Raw genomic sequence first — 15307 nt, forward strand, 5'->3', positions numbered from 1 at the left:
GGCCACAAACGTAATAAAAAAAGTCAACCAAAGAACAAGATTCCTATACAGGATCTCCTCACTGGTCGACAAAAACACGTTGAAGACCCTAACAGGAGCCCTCATACAAGGTTTCTTCGACTATGCATGCACCTCTGGTACCATAGCACCACATAGGCCCTTAAAACAAGGCTCCAGACTTCCCAAAACAAACTGGTCAGGTTACTACTTGGCGGCTATGTTGACTAATTCTGCACATCTAAATATTGACTGCACTGAAATGTCAAGTAAATGCATGTTGAAATTTGTGAAGACCTGTACGGTGGCATTTTCCCCTACAAGAATCTTGATGATAATCAAAAGCGGGTATGTATAAAAATGTGAGTAAAAACATATGGATGTGGTGAGGAGACTAGCAGTAAGAGCAGTTGTAAAATGGTGCTTTTTTGTTAGGACTGTTAAATGCCCAATTATAAATTGTGATGAAGATGAGACAATTGAGCACCTGCTGGTAGACTGTCAGAGGTCTAGATTTGTGTGGGGGAAAATGCTACAAATTGGTTTTTTAATATAAATTACAATGCTTTGGGGTCTTTGCTGAAAGAATGTCTGCCATAGAGCAAGAATTTTACTGGACTGTTGTTTGCACAGTGGTGAACCAACTGTGGAAAACCAGGTGTGCCATGATGATTCACCATGGGGCCATCTCAGGAGAGGTGGTCTTTAAACAAGTTCAAACTGAACTGAAAAGACAAAGAACTCTTGACTCAAGGAAAAAGAAACTGACACCATGGCACTTATTAACATAGTGAAAAAAAACCATTTGTATTGAAATGCCTTGATATATTTTTGTATTGAATAATGTAACTTCAATGTAATATATGCATAAATTGTAAACCCTGAATCATTCTCAATAAAGTATATATGAAAAGCAAAAGAGAGAGAGAAGGGGAGTGAGACGCAGCAAAGGTTGTCGCCATTATTTGAAAACTAGTTGCACGTTACATTGCAGATTTGGTAATTAGCAAAAATAGCAAATGTTTTGAACTTGTAGATCGGCTATTTTTCTATTTTTCTGGCCGACAATATTATGGAATGAGGCCCTCTGGAGTGAGTGTGGAACTTTAGTGGCCCTGGAGTGAGTGTGGAAATATAGTGGCCCTCTGGAGTGAGTGTGGCCCTCTGGAGTGAGTGTGTTCTTCTGGAAATGCACATAACAATATGAAACAGTGATGACAGTGCTGCTGATATAAAAGGTTTAAAGGACATTCTGCATAATGAGTAGTTTACACTTTTGTGACTTTAAGTAGGCCCTACAGCTTGATACCAATACCTTTTTTACTACTGAAGTAGGTACATTTTAAACACAGACTTTAAACTTAAGGTCCTTGCAGATTGAACACGTTTTTCAGAAAACCGGTGGAAAAACGCTGCAAAATCTGAAAAATGCAGCAATGTGCAGGGACATTTACCTGTGATTATTTCTACATTGCAGTTATTGATACTTTTACTTATGTAAAAATATGTGAGTACTTTTTCCAACCACAACTCACCAATGCAACCCAGGTTTGGGCTTAATTAATTAAGACTACACTACTGTAGTTCTTTGATGAATTGAACAATGTGGACCCTGTTGTAAAGAAGTGTAATGCTTAATTGGGTCGTCCACTCACAGTTAACAGTCTTTGTATTGAGTTTGTGCTTGAAATGTACTGTAATTCTACAAACTGTTAATAAATATTTCAATCAATCAATCAATTCTATTCTAACGGTACTGTCACTTTAAGACTACACTGCAGTCAGTCGACAGGGTATGACGTCACGTCACAGCTGCGCCACTAGAGAAGGGAAAGGTACAGTATTATTTTCTTCCCTGTTTCTATTTGGTTTTGTACACAATGTTTCACCACCGTGTGCTATTGTAAATGATACAGTTAGAGCTTGTGAACGTGCAGATGAGTCAGATTATGTTAAAAAATATACATACAGTTGTTAAATGCTCTTTTTCTACGTGTACAGACCATCGGAATGCTTGAATGTTTGTAAACAAACGCTGCATGGGTATTGCTCTACTACTGTGTGTGTTTACAGTTTGTCAATAACAGTATCATCAGTTTCCTGTTCTTCCAGAAATAAGCTTAATTAATAATAATAATAATAATAATTATTATTATTATTCGTATTATTATTATTATTATTAATAGTGAAAAAAAGGTCAATAATTAGTCTATCACAATTATTACATAAAATGGCCTAATTTGAGACAATCACAAGATATCTTTGCATAATCGTCATAATGTCTTAAAGATAGTGTAAATGGCAGATCTACAAGCTCACGCGTTGTTTTCCTATAGGGTTCCTTGTGTGATCTGTGTGGAGGAACTGCATAGCATGATCACAGATATTGATTACATGCTCGTTTGTATGATGACTGAACAGCCTGAACAGGTATGTAATATGTACAGTATCAGTATGCGTGTAACACCCGGGATTTGAACTCTGGTCTCCCATGTGAAAGCACTAGACCAAAGGGATATCCCTATGGCCTAGGGGAGATATACTTTTGAGGCTGAGGCTGTACGTGAGCCATGCTGCTACATAATGTGCACAACGTGTCGTGAACTATTATTATTATGTTTACTTTGTTGTTCGACGGATCCTATAAGCTCAATCGATGTAAATGCCTGGGTCTCCTTGGCCACTTAACGCGTGTCGATTTAAACGATCTACAAGCTCACAACGTGGCGTGACGCATTGTGAGCTTGTAATCTGCAATGTTAGAGTTATGAAGATGTGTGCAATCTTAGCAGGCTATGAACACACATTATTAATTATAAGCTATTATTATACAACCTGAAATCAATGCATGCATGGGGGTTTGAGTTAGTACGGTAGACTATCAAATAAGGCTGCTAGCTCTATTTTGCTATAGCTTGCACTCGAGTCACTGATAGGAGTATTTGTCAGAAATTAAATGAAAAAGCTTTTGAAAGATATATCATAATATGATATTAATTAATTTTTGATGATCATATGATCTCATCAGGTGAATGTTCATATTTTGCTCTAGGCCGAGAGTATAGCTTTGGACTGATTGAGTAAATGAGCATCTGTCATATTTTGCTATGATCTCATCAGGGAATTAATATTCATATCTTGCTTAGCCTGGCATCCTATTGGCTCACCGATCTGGGCGCTATATACTGTAAATGCACCATTTACCGTATTACCATTTTGTTCTTTTACACACATTTTGTGTAAAGTAACAGTGACAGAGATGTTATGGAGGAAATGCATATTATTTACTTACATAATGTTGTTTGTATGTATGGCTGAACATGTTTGTATGACTGAACAGCGCCACCATTCTGTCAGTAAAGAGAACAACAGCCTACAGCTACTCGTGGTCCTGCTCTCTTCTTCCCTGCAACACCAGAACACAAGGAAGGCACATTATGTCGTATTATATCGATGCTTAAAGGCCGGCACACAACGGTACGACGGTACCATGTCAGACTGTGTGTTTATAGTGGAATAAATCCTTGTCGTTTCTTTGTTGGGAGACTGGACCTATTGCAGACAAACTGACAGTCTGACATCCAGACAGACAGACAGACGGATAGCCAGACAGACAGACTATCTAACTATAAATGCACCAAGTCTCTGTGTGTATGTACGTTTGTACCACACGCACGTACACACGCTCCACACCACCACAGGAAGTGCAGTGCCCGGTGTCGAGTCCGTCAGATACACCGTTGTCCAGAACAAAGCCTCTGCCCGGGACCTGGCCCTGATCACCCCTATATATCTCCATATATGAAGCTGGCCTGTTTACATGATGTTCTGACATGTACACAGACTCCATATTTGGACATGCCCTGACAAAGAACTCCATATATAAGGCATAAAAGGGACACAGACATATAACTGGGTGGGGCATGCATTTCCAACTTGCATCGTTCCATGCAGGCCAGTGCCCAACGGTCACCGCTCTATAGTTGGTGACAAATAAAGCCTTCTTGTTCATGTCGTCATACTGTACATTTGTGCAATGAATTATGTCCCTCCAAGTAAAGTCTTTCTCTTGACATGCCCAAATATGGAGAAACCTATTTTTTCTTCCTTTTTTGGATGATGCCATGCATGTCTGATATGATAGAACGATGGCCTTAAAATTGCCTGTGTCTCTTGTCATGCCCAAATATGGAGATGACTTACGTCACAGCATTGTCATGTCATAGTGCTGCTGATATCATACTGACGTCACAGGACTGGCCTCTGGGTACATAAAGGATTGACATGTTGGTCTAAAATTGTGCTGCACGTCTTAAGCATTTGGTGATGTCAGCCGACCCCAGTGTATCCACTGACCACATCGTGGTATTTGTGGACCTGGAGACCACAGACCTGGACACAGAACGGTGTCACATCCTGCAGCTGTCGGCTGTCAGCGGCGACCGACAGTTTGACCGCTACGTGTCGCCGCGCCGCGACATCGACCGCGGCGCCTCCCGCGTCAACGGCCTCACCGCCGCTGCCGTCGGCCACGGGAGCGACGGCTCGCTCCGCTCGCTCCTGCTTCGCGGGCGCCCCGTCGACGCCGTCCCCCTCAAGCTTGCCCTCGCCGACTTCCTGGGTTTCCTGCGCTCGCTGCGGGCGCCGGCCGCGGCGCCTCGTCCGCTGCTCCTGGCGGCCCACAACGCCCGTGGCTTTGACAGCGTGGTGCTGAGCCGGGCCCTGACCGGCCGCCTCCTCATGGAGGAGTTCCGGGAGGCGGTGGGCGAGGGCGGAGGTTTCGTGGACACGCTGCTGCTCAGCGTCAAGCTGTACCCGGGCCTGTGCCGCTACGCCCTCCACGACCTAGTCGGCCTGTTCGGTCTCAGGAGCTCCTACAGGGACCCCCACAACGCTCTGGTGGACGCCCAGGTGCTGCAGAAGCTCTTCTGCAGGATGAACCCCGACAGGGACCAGGTGGAGAGGTGCATCTTCCGGATCTCTGGATGAACAACTGTTATGGGGGGTCCTTGAAGTTAAAACGCTTGTGAACCACTGCACACTAAATGGAACAGAGCCTTAAGAGTATAAAAGAGAAATGAGACGTTTGCATGGGACCCAAACTTGCGACCTTGTAGTTCACAATTGTTTTAAACATTTGTTTCCACCCATCTACTATCATTGAGGAAAAAACTAACATATTTTTAGCTGCCTCGTATTTATTGATATTTAATATATTCATACTATTTTAAACATATCACTAATAAAGGAACATCTCAGGTGCATTATAGTGCCAGGGGCATAATGGGTTTTTATTCAAATCATTATAATAATAATACAATGAATACCGGTATTTTTCTAATCTTTTTTACAAACAAGCAGAAGTAGGTGGAGTAAAGGGGTAGGTACAGAGAGCTGGTTGGTCGGTAAGGGACCATGAAGGCTGAAAGGCTTCTGCACTTTAACTACAACACCAGTGTTGTGCTGCCATGCTTTTAAATTAAAGTCTTGTATAACTTTTCAAACTCGATGTGAGAGGTTTGCTGGCGTCATCCAGTGCTGATTTTGTCGACTAACATTTTTCACTGACTAAATGTTCTGATATTCGGCAACAAATAAAAACTAGACTAAAATGTTATGGAGGCACTAGTGGAAAACTAAAAGACAAGTCACTTTGTTTGGTTGCACTCAGGTGTTCAAGGTCACGTGTCGTGCTGCGACGCGTTTTGAGCTTGTAGATCGGCTATTTCCAACATGCAACCAAGTGTAATATATCAGCCATTACGACACCATCAAGGCCCACCAAAATACATTTTAGTAAATCAACTGTAGATTTAGTCGACTATAATCTTGAGTTTAGTTGACTAAAACTAGAATAAAAAGATGACTAAAATATGACTAAAACTAAATGACATTTTAGTCAAAAGACTGTGACTAAAACTAAATCAAAATGTGTTGTCAAAATCAACACTGCTGCAAGTCGTGTATAACATAACTGAACCATGTGATTATTTTTTTATATAAGAAAAGCTCAAATTGAATTTTTTCAATTGTAAAACACAGTAATAATGAGGTAATTACGTGTGTAGCCAAAGCAAGTATCACGTTCATGTGTAGCTATGATATGACTGAATGCATTATTTATTTCATTTACAAGATGCTGATTTGCTGCTCTATCTTTCAGGCTTGTTTGATCTTTTCTATTCTCTCTTCCTTCTAATATTTATTTTTTTACTCCTGTAAGTGCATTACGTGAAGCCTGCACTTTTACCTAGCAACTGTGTTGGGACAATAATGTTGGTTGACTGATTGTAATTCTGTAAAAAAAGAAAAATACTATATATTATATATATTCTTTTGTCTTGCCTTTGGCATTTGCATGCCATTGTTTTTAAACCCTATAGCACTTGATTTGCATACATTTAAAATGTTATTATTAAAATGTATTATTATTATTATTGTTATTATTGTTTTTCAGGGACCCCAATATACACTGTATAATATCGGTAGTGTAAATTTAACTCTACGTAGGCCTACGTACACATTTTGTACGCACTCAGAGTTGTGCATGTGTTTGGTCCGACGGCGACACCCTATACCCAAAACCCAAACCCTAAATCTAACCTCAGAGGACATTGCAGCTGTAGGGAAACCTTGACTTATCCTCTTTCTATCTGCAAAGTGTTTGTTTCATAGAAATCCACCGTAGACATTTTATGAGCTACTTGATTGACGTGATTTGGAGTGTTGGAGTTTGGAAGCGCTCGTTGAATATCACTCAAACGCCCATGCGTACCACCTGTTTTGAATTTGCACATAGTGCAGCAGGCACCAGGAGGTTGCTTTACTGATAACGAGCGCTTCCATACTCTGATACTTAGAAAATAATCATCTGCATGGAATTTATTGACAGGAAGTAAACATGTCTACGGTGGATTTTTATGAAACTAACACTTTACATATTGAAACAGGATAATTCAAGCTTTCCCTACAGCTGCAATGTTGGTGATTTTAACGTTGTTTAATATAATTAGATAGGACTTTTCTGTTTGAATGAATGTGCTGTCTATGGGAAATAGCACCTTGCTGGCAAGATGGCTGCGGTCTGAATAAAGACAATTGTCATTGTTCTGTCCATGGTGCTGAAGCTCAATATTAATACCGGTAATTAAACATTTGCATTGTAACGCTTCGATCCAAGCCATACATCATGAGAAGTGCGGTATGTTGTATAAAGGAATAGCTACTGCATGGGGAGGTTGCTCGTGTGTGTGTGTGTGTGTGTGTGTGTGTGTGTGTGTGTGTGTGTGTGTGTGTGTGTGTGTGTGTGTGTGTGTGTGTGTGTGTGTGTGTGTGTGTGTGTGTGTGTGTGTGTGTGTGTGTGTGTGTGTGTGTGTGTGTGTGTGTGTGTGTGTGTGTGTGTGTGTGTGTGTGTGTGTGTGTGTGTGCTGTATATGTGTATGTATCCACAATGCAATATTTTGTTTTTAAGAGTCGGTAGCATTACAAATACCTGGTGGGTAGATTTTGTGGGCTCTAATAGAGCCTTCATCAGAACATTTACATGTTAGAGCCTTCATCAGAACATTTACACCATAGAAGGACTTTCTTAAAAAAGGAACATAATGTAATGAGAGAGAACTCTCAGCCTGTGAGAGAATGTGGCTCACGAGAGGCTTGTCATCTATGTTGTGCTGAGGGATTGTCTTGCTGCTGAAAGTTGCCACATCCACTTATCAAACATCCTCAGGCAACATATTTGATTGTTTTATGGGAAGGGATTGTGTGTGTGTGTGTTTGTGTCACAGAATGACTAGATATTTGTTTGGTGTGTTTGTGTGCGTAATTCTTTTTGTTTCTGCAATAAAAAGTGACGTTACTTTGTGCCTCTGTTGCAAGGACGGAATAGCCAGGAACCCTTTACTCCCAGTGACTCTTTACTCCCAGTGACTCTTGACTCCCAGTGACTCTTTACTCCCATTGACTCTTGACTCCCAGTGACTCTTGACTCCCAGTGACTCTTTACTCCCAGTGACTCTTTACTCCCAGTGACTCTTTACTTCCATTGACTCTTGACTCCCAGTGACTCTTTACTCCCAGTGACTCTTTACTCCCAGTGACTCTTTACTCCCAGTGACTCTTTACTTCCATTGACTCTTGACTCCCAGTGACTCTTTACTCCCAGTGACTCTTTACTCCCATTGACTCTTAACTCCCAGTGACTCTTTACTCCCAGTGACTATTGACTCCCAGTGGCCCTTGACCCCCAGTGGCCCTTGACTCACAGTGGCTCTTGACTCCCAGTGGCTCTTGACCCCCAGTGGCCCTTGACTCCCAGTGACTCTTGACTCCCAGTGGCTCTTGACTCCCAGTGGCTCTTGACCCCCAGTGACTCTTGACTCCCAGTGGCCCTTGACTCCCAGTGACTCTTGACTCCCAGTGGCTCTTGACTCCCAGTGGCTCTTGACTCCCAGTGACTCTTGACTCCCAGTGGCTCTTGACTCCCAGTGACTCTTGACTCCCAGTGACTCTTGACTCCCAGTGGCTCTTGACCCCCAGTGGCTCTTGACTCCCAGTGACTCTTGACTCCCAGTGGCTCTTGACTCCCAGTGGCTCTTGACCCCCAGTGACTCTTGACTCCCAGTGACTCTTGACTCCCAGTGACTCTTGACTCCCAGTGACTCTTGACTCCCAGTGACTCTTGACTCCAGTGGCTCTTTACTCCCAGTGACTCTTGACTCCCAGTGACTCTTGACTCCCAGTGACTCTTGACTCCCAGTGACTCTTGACTCCCAGTGACTCTTGACTCCCAGTGACTCTTGACTCCAGTGGCTCTTGACCCCCAGTGGCTCTTGACCCCCAGTGGCCCTTGACTCCCAGTGGCCCTTGACAATTTATTAAAATGAAAAGTACATAGGTCAATCAAATATGAAATCTGTCCTCTGTATTTATATATAGCAGTGGTTGTTGTTATTATTATTATTATTATTATAATCTGTCGATTACTATAAAAACATGCGAAACCTGTCAGCCCGTCGTCAGTCCGTTACGCCTCGTGACGTCTTGCTGTTACATGGTCATCTCCATATAAGAAGATGACGACACTGGATAGCCATACATGGAGAAGACTGTATCATCACCTATATATGGAGCCGTCCAGCAACTCTACATCTGACCTCTAACCTCAAACCCTTAGATCTCCATATATGGAGCTGACCTGTTCTGACATTCCATATGTTGATCCCTTCCCACCCGTCTTTCCTCTTTAATGTCACCCTTTTGATTGATACCTATCCATTCAAACTCCAGACGGGCCCGCCCCAAAGTTATTGCAGCCACGCCCGGCAGCTGGCGAAAACTAGAGTTCTCAACAGGCCCTAAAATTAAGGTCCTCATCAAACCCTGTACACTCAAGACATTGCCCCCGCTACCACCCTTAAATATGAAGCTGACCTGTTCTGACATTCCATATGTTGATCTGACCTCATCAAACCCTGTACACTCAAGACACTCCATATATGGCCTGTACAGAATTCATTCCATATGTTGATCTGATTCCCCATGCCAAAGGGCCAGCGCTCACCCAGCAAGCAGTCTGCTGTCACACAGGCGGATGCGTGCACGCGTCGTGACTCTCCACCTCAGACAGACAGACAGACAGACAGACAGACAGACATAGGGAATGGTCAGGTAGAGTGGTAGACTACTATTTAAAGGCAGACAGACTGACTGACTGACGGAGGGAGGGGTCAGGTAGTCTACTATATAAAGGCAGGCAGACAGACAGACAGACATAGGGAATGGTCAGGTAGAGTGGTAGACTACTATTTAAAGGCAGACAGACTGACTGACGGAGGGAGGGGTCAGGTAGTCTACTATATAAAGACAGACAGACAGAAGGAGGGAGGGGTCAGGTAGTCTACTATATAAAGGCAGACAGACAGACAGACAGAAGGAGGGAGGGGTCAGGTAGTCTACTATATAAAGACAGACAGACAGAAGGAGGGAGGGGTCAGGTTGTCTACTATATAAAGGCAGACAGACAGACAGACAAAAGGAGGGAGGGGTTACTACTATACTATATAAATGCAGTCAGTATAGGAGCAGCAGGCGTGTTAATAGCAAAACATGGAGCGCTCCAGGATGATACACAGGTGGATGCTACCATGGATGATGATGCTTTGTCTTGGACTACCTGCAACCAACACTGGTCTGTCTACTTTATATCATATTAATTCACATTCAATTTGACGACATTATTGTGCCAAGTCACAGGTTGCATTGTCGGGTCTGGGTCTCTCACCCTGAGCAAGCATTGTTTCGCTGCAACAAATCTATCGAGAGAGAAAGAGAGAACCAGAGAAGCAACAACATGAAAACTATCACAGCAATAATGGTTCTCAAACGTATTTCATTTCAACATTGATTTATTTGGAGGACCCCTGAATCCGCACTTTGAGAACCACCACTGTCTTATTACAGTGATCTGAACACACCCTGCCATGGCCTAAAAAACACTTAAACTTTTACTTGAGTAAAAGTATAAAAGTATTGGTTTCAAAATGTACTTAAAGTACCAAAAGTACAACGTACTCATTGTGCAGAATGTCCCATTATCAAGTTTTCAAATGTATTAAACATATCTTGAAAATGGCAGATCTACAAGCAAGTAGGTTACTTTTCCACCACTGATAAATACCTCTTAACACTAGCATGACTGAAGTAAAATGAGACACAAGTAGCATGTGCTTAAATTCATATTTAGAAAAGGTTTCTGATGTACTGAGTTACTTTCCACCAGTGATAAATAACTCTTAAATGTGTGTCCTGAAGACATGGTGTGGTTGTGTTAAAAGTACAAACAAATTAGCTTTTTCCACGAACGTAATTATCTGAGTTTTGCTTAAGCAAACATTTTGTTGGAGGCAGAATGTCCTTGAGGGAATGGTTATGATCACTGGTTCACCATGATGTTTATTATATTATTACTTTGTTAGTATCCACTGGTGGAGAATAAAGATTTGCACTATACCCATTCTGGACGGGAACCCCTTTTGGTGTTTTAAGCATTATGTTATACTTTAGCCATTGAAAAATAGCAGATCTACAAGCTCATCTACAAGTTTGTAGCGTGGCACTCGGTTCCGTGCTACAAATTGGTAGATCTGCTATTTTTGCTACCGGGGGTTTCCCTGGAACAACATATTTTCAGATGGGGGTCGGCGGCCAATTACATATAATTTTTAGGGTCCTTGACATGAAATAGTTTGAGCACCACTGACATAGAAACATTGTTTTTTTTTCTTCAGAAAACTGTCTGATATAGAAGCCATTTTTTAGAATCGACCTCAGGTTAATTGGTATTATCTGCTTTCTTTGTATTTTGTACAAAGTATAAATATTGCAATGTATAACTACTCCGTTCCAAGTAAAAGTCTGGAATAAAAGAAAATAGCAGATCTACAAGCTACACATTGTGAGCTTTTTTCAAATGGCCGAAATGTATAGGGCTGAAGTGGTTAATTAATGTTTTGTAAATCTACAAAGTAACTACTAACTAAAGTTTTCAAATACATGTAACAGAGTAAAAGAACAATATTTGCCTCTGAGATGTAGTGGAGTGGAAGTAAAAGTACTAGAAAGTACTGGAAAGTAAAGTACAAATAACTCAAAATTGTAAATAAGTACAGTACTTAAGTAAATGTACTTAGTTACATTACACCACTGGATAATTCATGATCTTGGAAGGTTATCATCTACTAGTCCTGTGTTACAAAACTGCTCACAATTTTAATTTAACTAGAACAGTGCCCATTGGGCATCGGCCTGCTCGTGAATGATTGGAAATGCATGGCACATCCAGTTATGGTGATCACTCAGGTGTGATCAATTGGCAAATTTTGGCCCTGTCCAGAGCCCGGGCAGAGGATTTTGTGCTGGTTCTGGACAACTGGCTATCCGACGGACTCGACACCGGGCACTTCACTCCCTGTGGTGGTGTGGAACGCGTGTGTCAAATTGAAGTCGGTGGGGCGAACGGCTCTCAACTTACGTGGATTACGGACATACACGCGTACAGAGACTTGGTGCATAGATATAGATGAAGATTCATGAGAACATTAGTTCTCATGAACTAATGTTTCTAAAGAAAACCTAAAGAAGTTTCTGTCTTCAAGAGAAAAAACACCCAAAGCGTGAATGTGATTAACAAACTCGATTAGCAACATTTGTTTGACGTATTTGATCAGCAGATGTAGCTTTAGGCTCCTTCGCACACAAATTACATAATGTATTCACACAATGCATACATATTCATGCTTAAATGAATATGTCCTCGCTCAAATTCATATATATTCTCACGGTCACCTGTAAATGCTTCCAAGGCACAGTGTTGGAAAGTAACCAAGTACATTTACGTAGGTACTGTACTTAAGCACAATTTTTAGGTATTTGTGCTTTACTTGAGTAGCCCTTTTTCCAATACCTTTACTCCACTACATCTCGGATCAAGATATTGTACTTTTACTCCACTACATTTATTTGTAAACTTTGGTTACCTACTAGTTACTTTGTAGATTTTGATTATTAATTATTATCACTTCAACCATACCATACTTCAACCATACATTTCGGCCACTTAAATATGGCAGATCTACAAGCTCACAATGTGTAGTGATGTGACACATAGTGAGCTTTTAGATCTGCTATTTTCAAAAGATCTTTATACATTTCAAAACTTGTGAAATGGGCCATGTTCTGCATACTTACACATACAGTATATCCATGTTTGCACATGGATAATAACGCTATTGGCTTTAGCCTTACAGTATTACTATGTGTGTGTGTGTGTGTGTGTGTGCAACTAATTTAATGGACTAATTCAATTAGTAACACATGTCTTGTTCAGATTGATTGATTATGTGCATGTTTGTCCAGCACTAATCCCACAAATAGCTGGCCTCATTACATTAGTAACAAATGTCTTGTTCAAATTGATTGATTCATTAGTCATAAAGGTAAACAGTAGTCAGACATTAGGGCCAAAAGAATAGCACAGAACTATATTAGTCAGAAATGTACACAGCCTTTGACTCCTTCAAAACCGCTCTCAAAGGGCACCTACAGACGGCCTGTTTTGAAGGAAGCCTGTGATCCACATCATCTGGATTGCGTCAGGGCATTCCACATGTTGATGGCAGAGTAGAATTTTCTCATGGGAGATATCAGATCGTTGTCGCTCACTTTTGTGAAGTATTTAGTCAGATATGAGGGTGTTGGCAAGTCGTTTTAACATTTAATTGCTAGACTGGATATGTATTCCAATTTCCAGATATCTGTAATTCAGTTCTTCCTAGTCAAAACTAACATTTCAGATATACACAATGACATTTCTCCTATCCACAACTGTCATTTAAGATATCCACAATGACATTTTTCCTATCTGAAATGGCCATTTCAGATATCCATAACGTCATTCTTCCTAGGAGAAATTACATCACTTTTGCCATTCTTGTGTATTGGGGTTTTACCGTTTTAGTTTCAGATATCCATAACTGCGTTCTGGATATCTAAATATTTTACGAGACCACTAAAAAAAACGAGAACGAGAAATGTTAACCATATGAAAAGTATATTGATGTTAATACTTGGTCTGTGCTACTTTTCATATTATATAAACTTCCGGACATCTATAATTACATTTTGTATATCCAAACTGACTAGTAGAAATCTAATAATGGATATCCACAATTCATATTATGACTAGTACAAATGTAGCTTTGTATATCTGAAATGGCAGTTTGTCCTAGTAAGAATTGCATTGTAGATATCTGAAATGGTATTTTCTCCTAGTAAGAATTAAATTGTAGATACGTATCCAGAATGTTGATTTTAGATATCCAGAATGCAGTTACGGATATCTGAAACTAAAAGCCCCACACACATGAATGGCAAAAGTGACGTCATTCCACCTAGGAAGAATGAGGTTATGGATATATCTGAAATGACAGTTGTTGATAGGTGTCATTGTAGATAACTGAAACGTTAAACGTTTACTAGGAAAAACTAAATTCTAGATATCTTGAAATACAATTTCTACTAGTATGTTACTATATGGATATCCTTAATTACACTTATGATGACTTGATGACTTGTTCTACAGATTACAGATAGGAGGGTGGTTTGATTAAAACTTAAAACTGCTTTCCATAGGTATTGAGGCCAATATGGCAAACCGTTTTAACATTGAATAGCTAGACTGGATATGTATTCCAGATATCTGCTTCCTAGTCAAAACTAACGTTAAACATCAAATCTCCCCAATGACATCTGTCTCCCCAATGACATCTGTCTATCATTTTGAAATGTATCTGCAGAACCTACTTTGATCTACTGAAGACTCAAGACTGATGCTCTAATCCAGAGTGACTCACAAGTGTCAGATCACATGGATCTGACACTTTGTTGACTGAAGTCCTGCAGGGCCCTATACTCGTTCGTTCCCCTCCGGTTCATGAGGTTAATGAATCATAAGTCATCATTGCGAACGCAATGCGCACTAACTATAGAAGCTGACCTAAACTGTCGGTCTGTCTGTGTGTGTCACGCACTCACGCTGTAACACCACCGGCCCGCCACCAGAGGGTGCAGCTGTATCACACACAAAAAAAAAAAACACACACACACACAAAACTTTACTTAACTTAGCTTCCCGCGTTCGTGTGTCTATTTGTATGTACGTCTCTAAATGTTTTGATGAATTGAAACAAGTGTAATGCTTAATTGGGTCGTCCACTCACAGTTAACAGTCTTTGTATTGAGTTTGTGCTTGAAATGTACTGTAATTCTGCAAACTGTTAATAAATATTTCAATCAATCAATCAAACATATACAGGTATTTGTCTTCAGGGACGTGCACAGAGAGAAACTAGGTGGTTTTCAGTGTTTGTATCCGGGGTTTAAGTTAGAAGTTGGTGAGGGGGCATAGCTGAGTGCTTAGTGAGCCTGGGGAGCCAGAGCCCCTGGTTCTCCCAGGTTTGATTCCAGACCAGGCCAGCAATGTGTCAATGTGTGTCCCTGAGCGAGATCGACACTTAGGTCACATTCATACCAGAGAGCTTTGCTGCGAATCGTCATTGTCAGAAAGTGCGCTTCGTTTGGCAGGTGTGAAGGCTCATTCGAATCCTAATGCGCAGCAAAGAACCGCATTTTACTCCGCCCAAAAACGTGGGTTTCGCTTCGCTTCGAATCGCACTTGACTACGATTCGGTGCAGGTGTGAATGCAATCCGCAGTAAATAAAGGAAATGAAGCAAACATAATGTGGCGGGTGA

At 41.2% G+C, this 15307-nt stretch overlaps 2 protein-coding genes across 2 annotated transcripts in view; both read left to right on the top strand.

The window, feature by feature from the left end:
• Positions 1-4323: 4323 nt before the first annotated feature.
• LOC310853959 (DNA polymerase III subunit epsilon-like) lies at positions 4324-4986 on the top strand (the record flags this gene model as incomplete). The annotated part of the gene is made up of 1 exon (XM_083758435.1): positions 4324-4986. One exon carries the CDS (start codon positions 4324-4326, stop codon positions 4984-4986), a length of 663 nt encoding a protein of 220 aa, XP_083614561.1.
• Positions 4987-10103: 5117 nt separating this feature from the next.
• LOC310853960 (mucin-5B-like) overlaps positions 10104-15307 on the top strand; it is a 68473-nt gene continuing 63269 nt past the window's right edge. Inside the window, exon 1 of the mRNA XM_083758436.1 lies at positions 10104-10186. Coding sequence (XP_083614562.1) covers positions 10105-10186 — 82 coding nt within the window. The 5' untranslated portion in view covers position 10104. The remainder of the gene's footprint in view (positions 10187-15307) is intronic.

This window comes from Protomyctophum parallelum (genome assembly GCF_964188405.1).
Source record: "Protomyctophum parallelum genome assembly, chromosome: 23".
NCBI classification, from domain to species: Eukaryota; Metazoa; Chordata; class Actinopteri; order Myctophiformes; family Myctophidae; genus Protomyctophum; species Protomyctophum parallelum.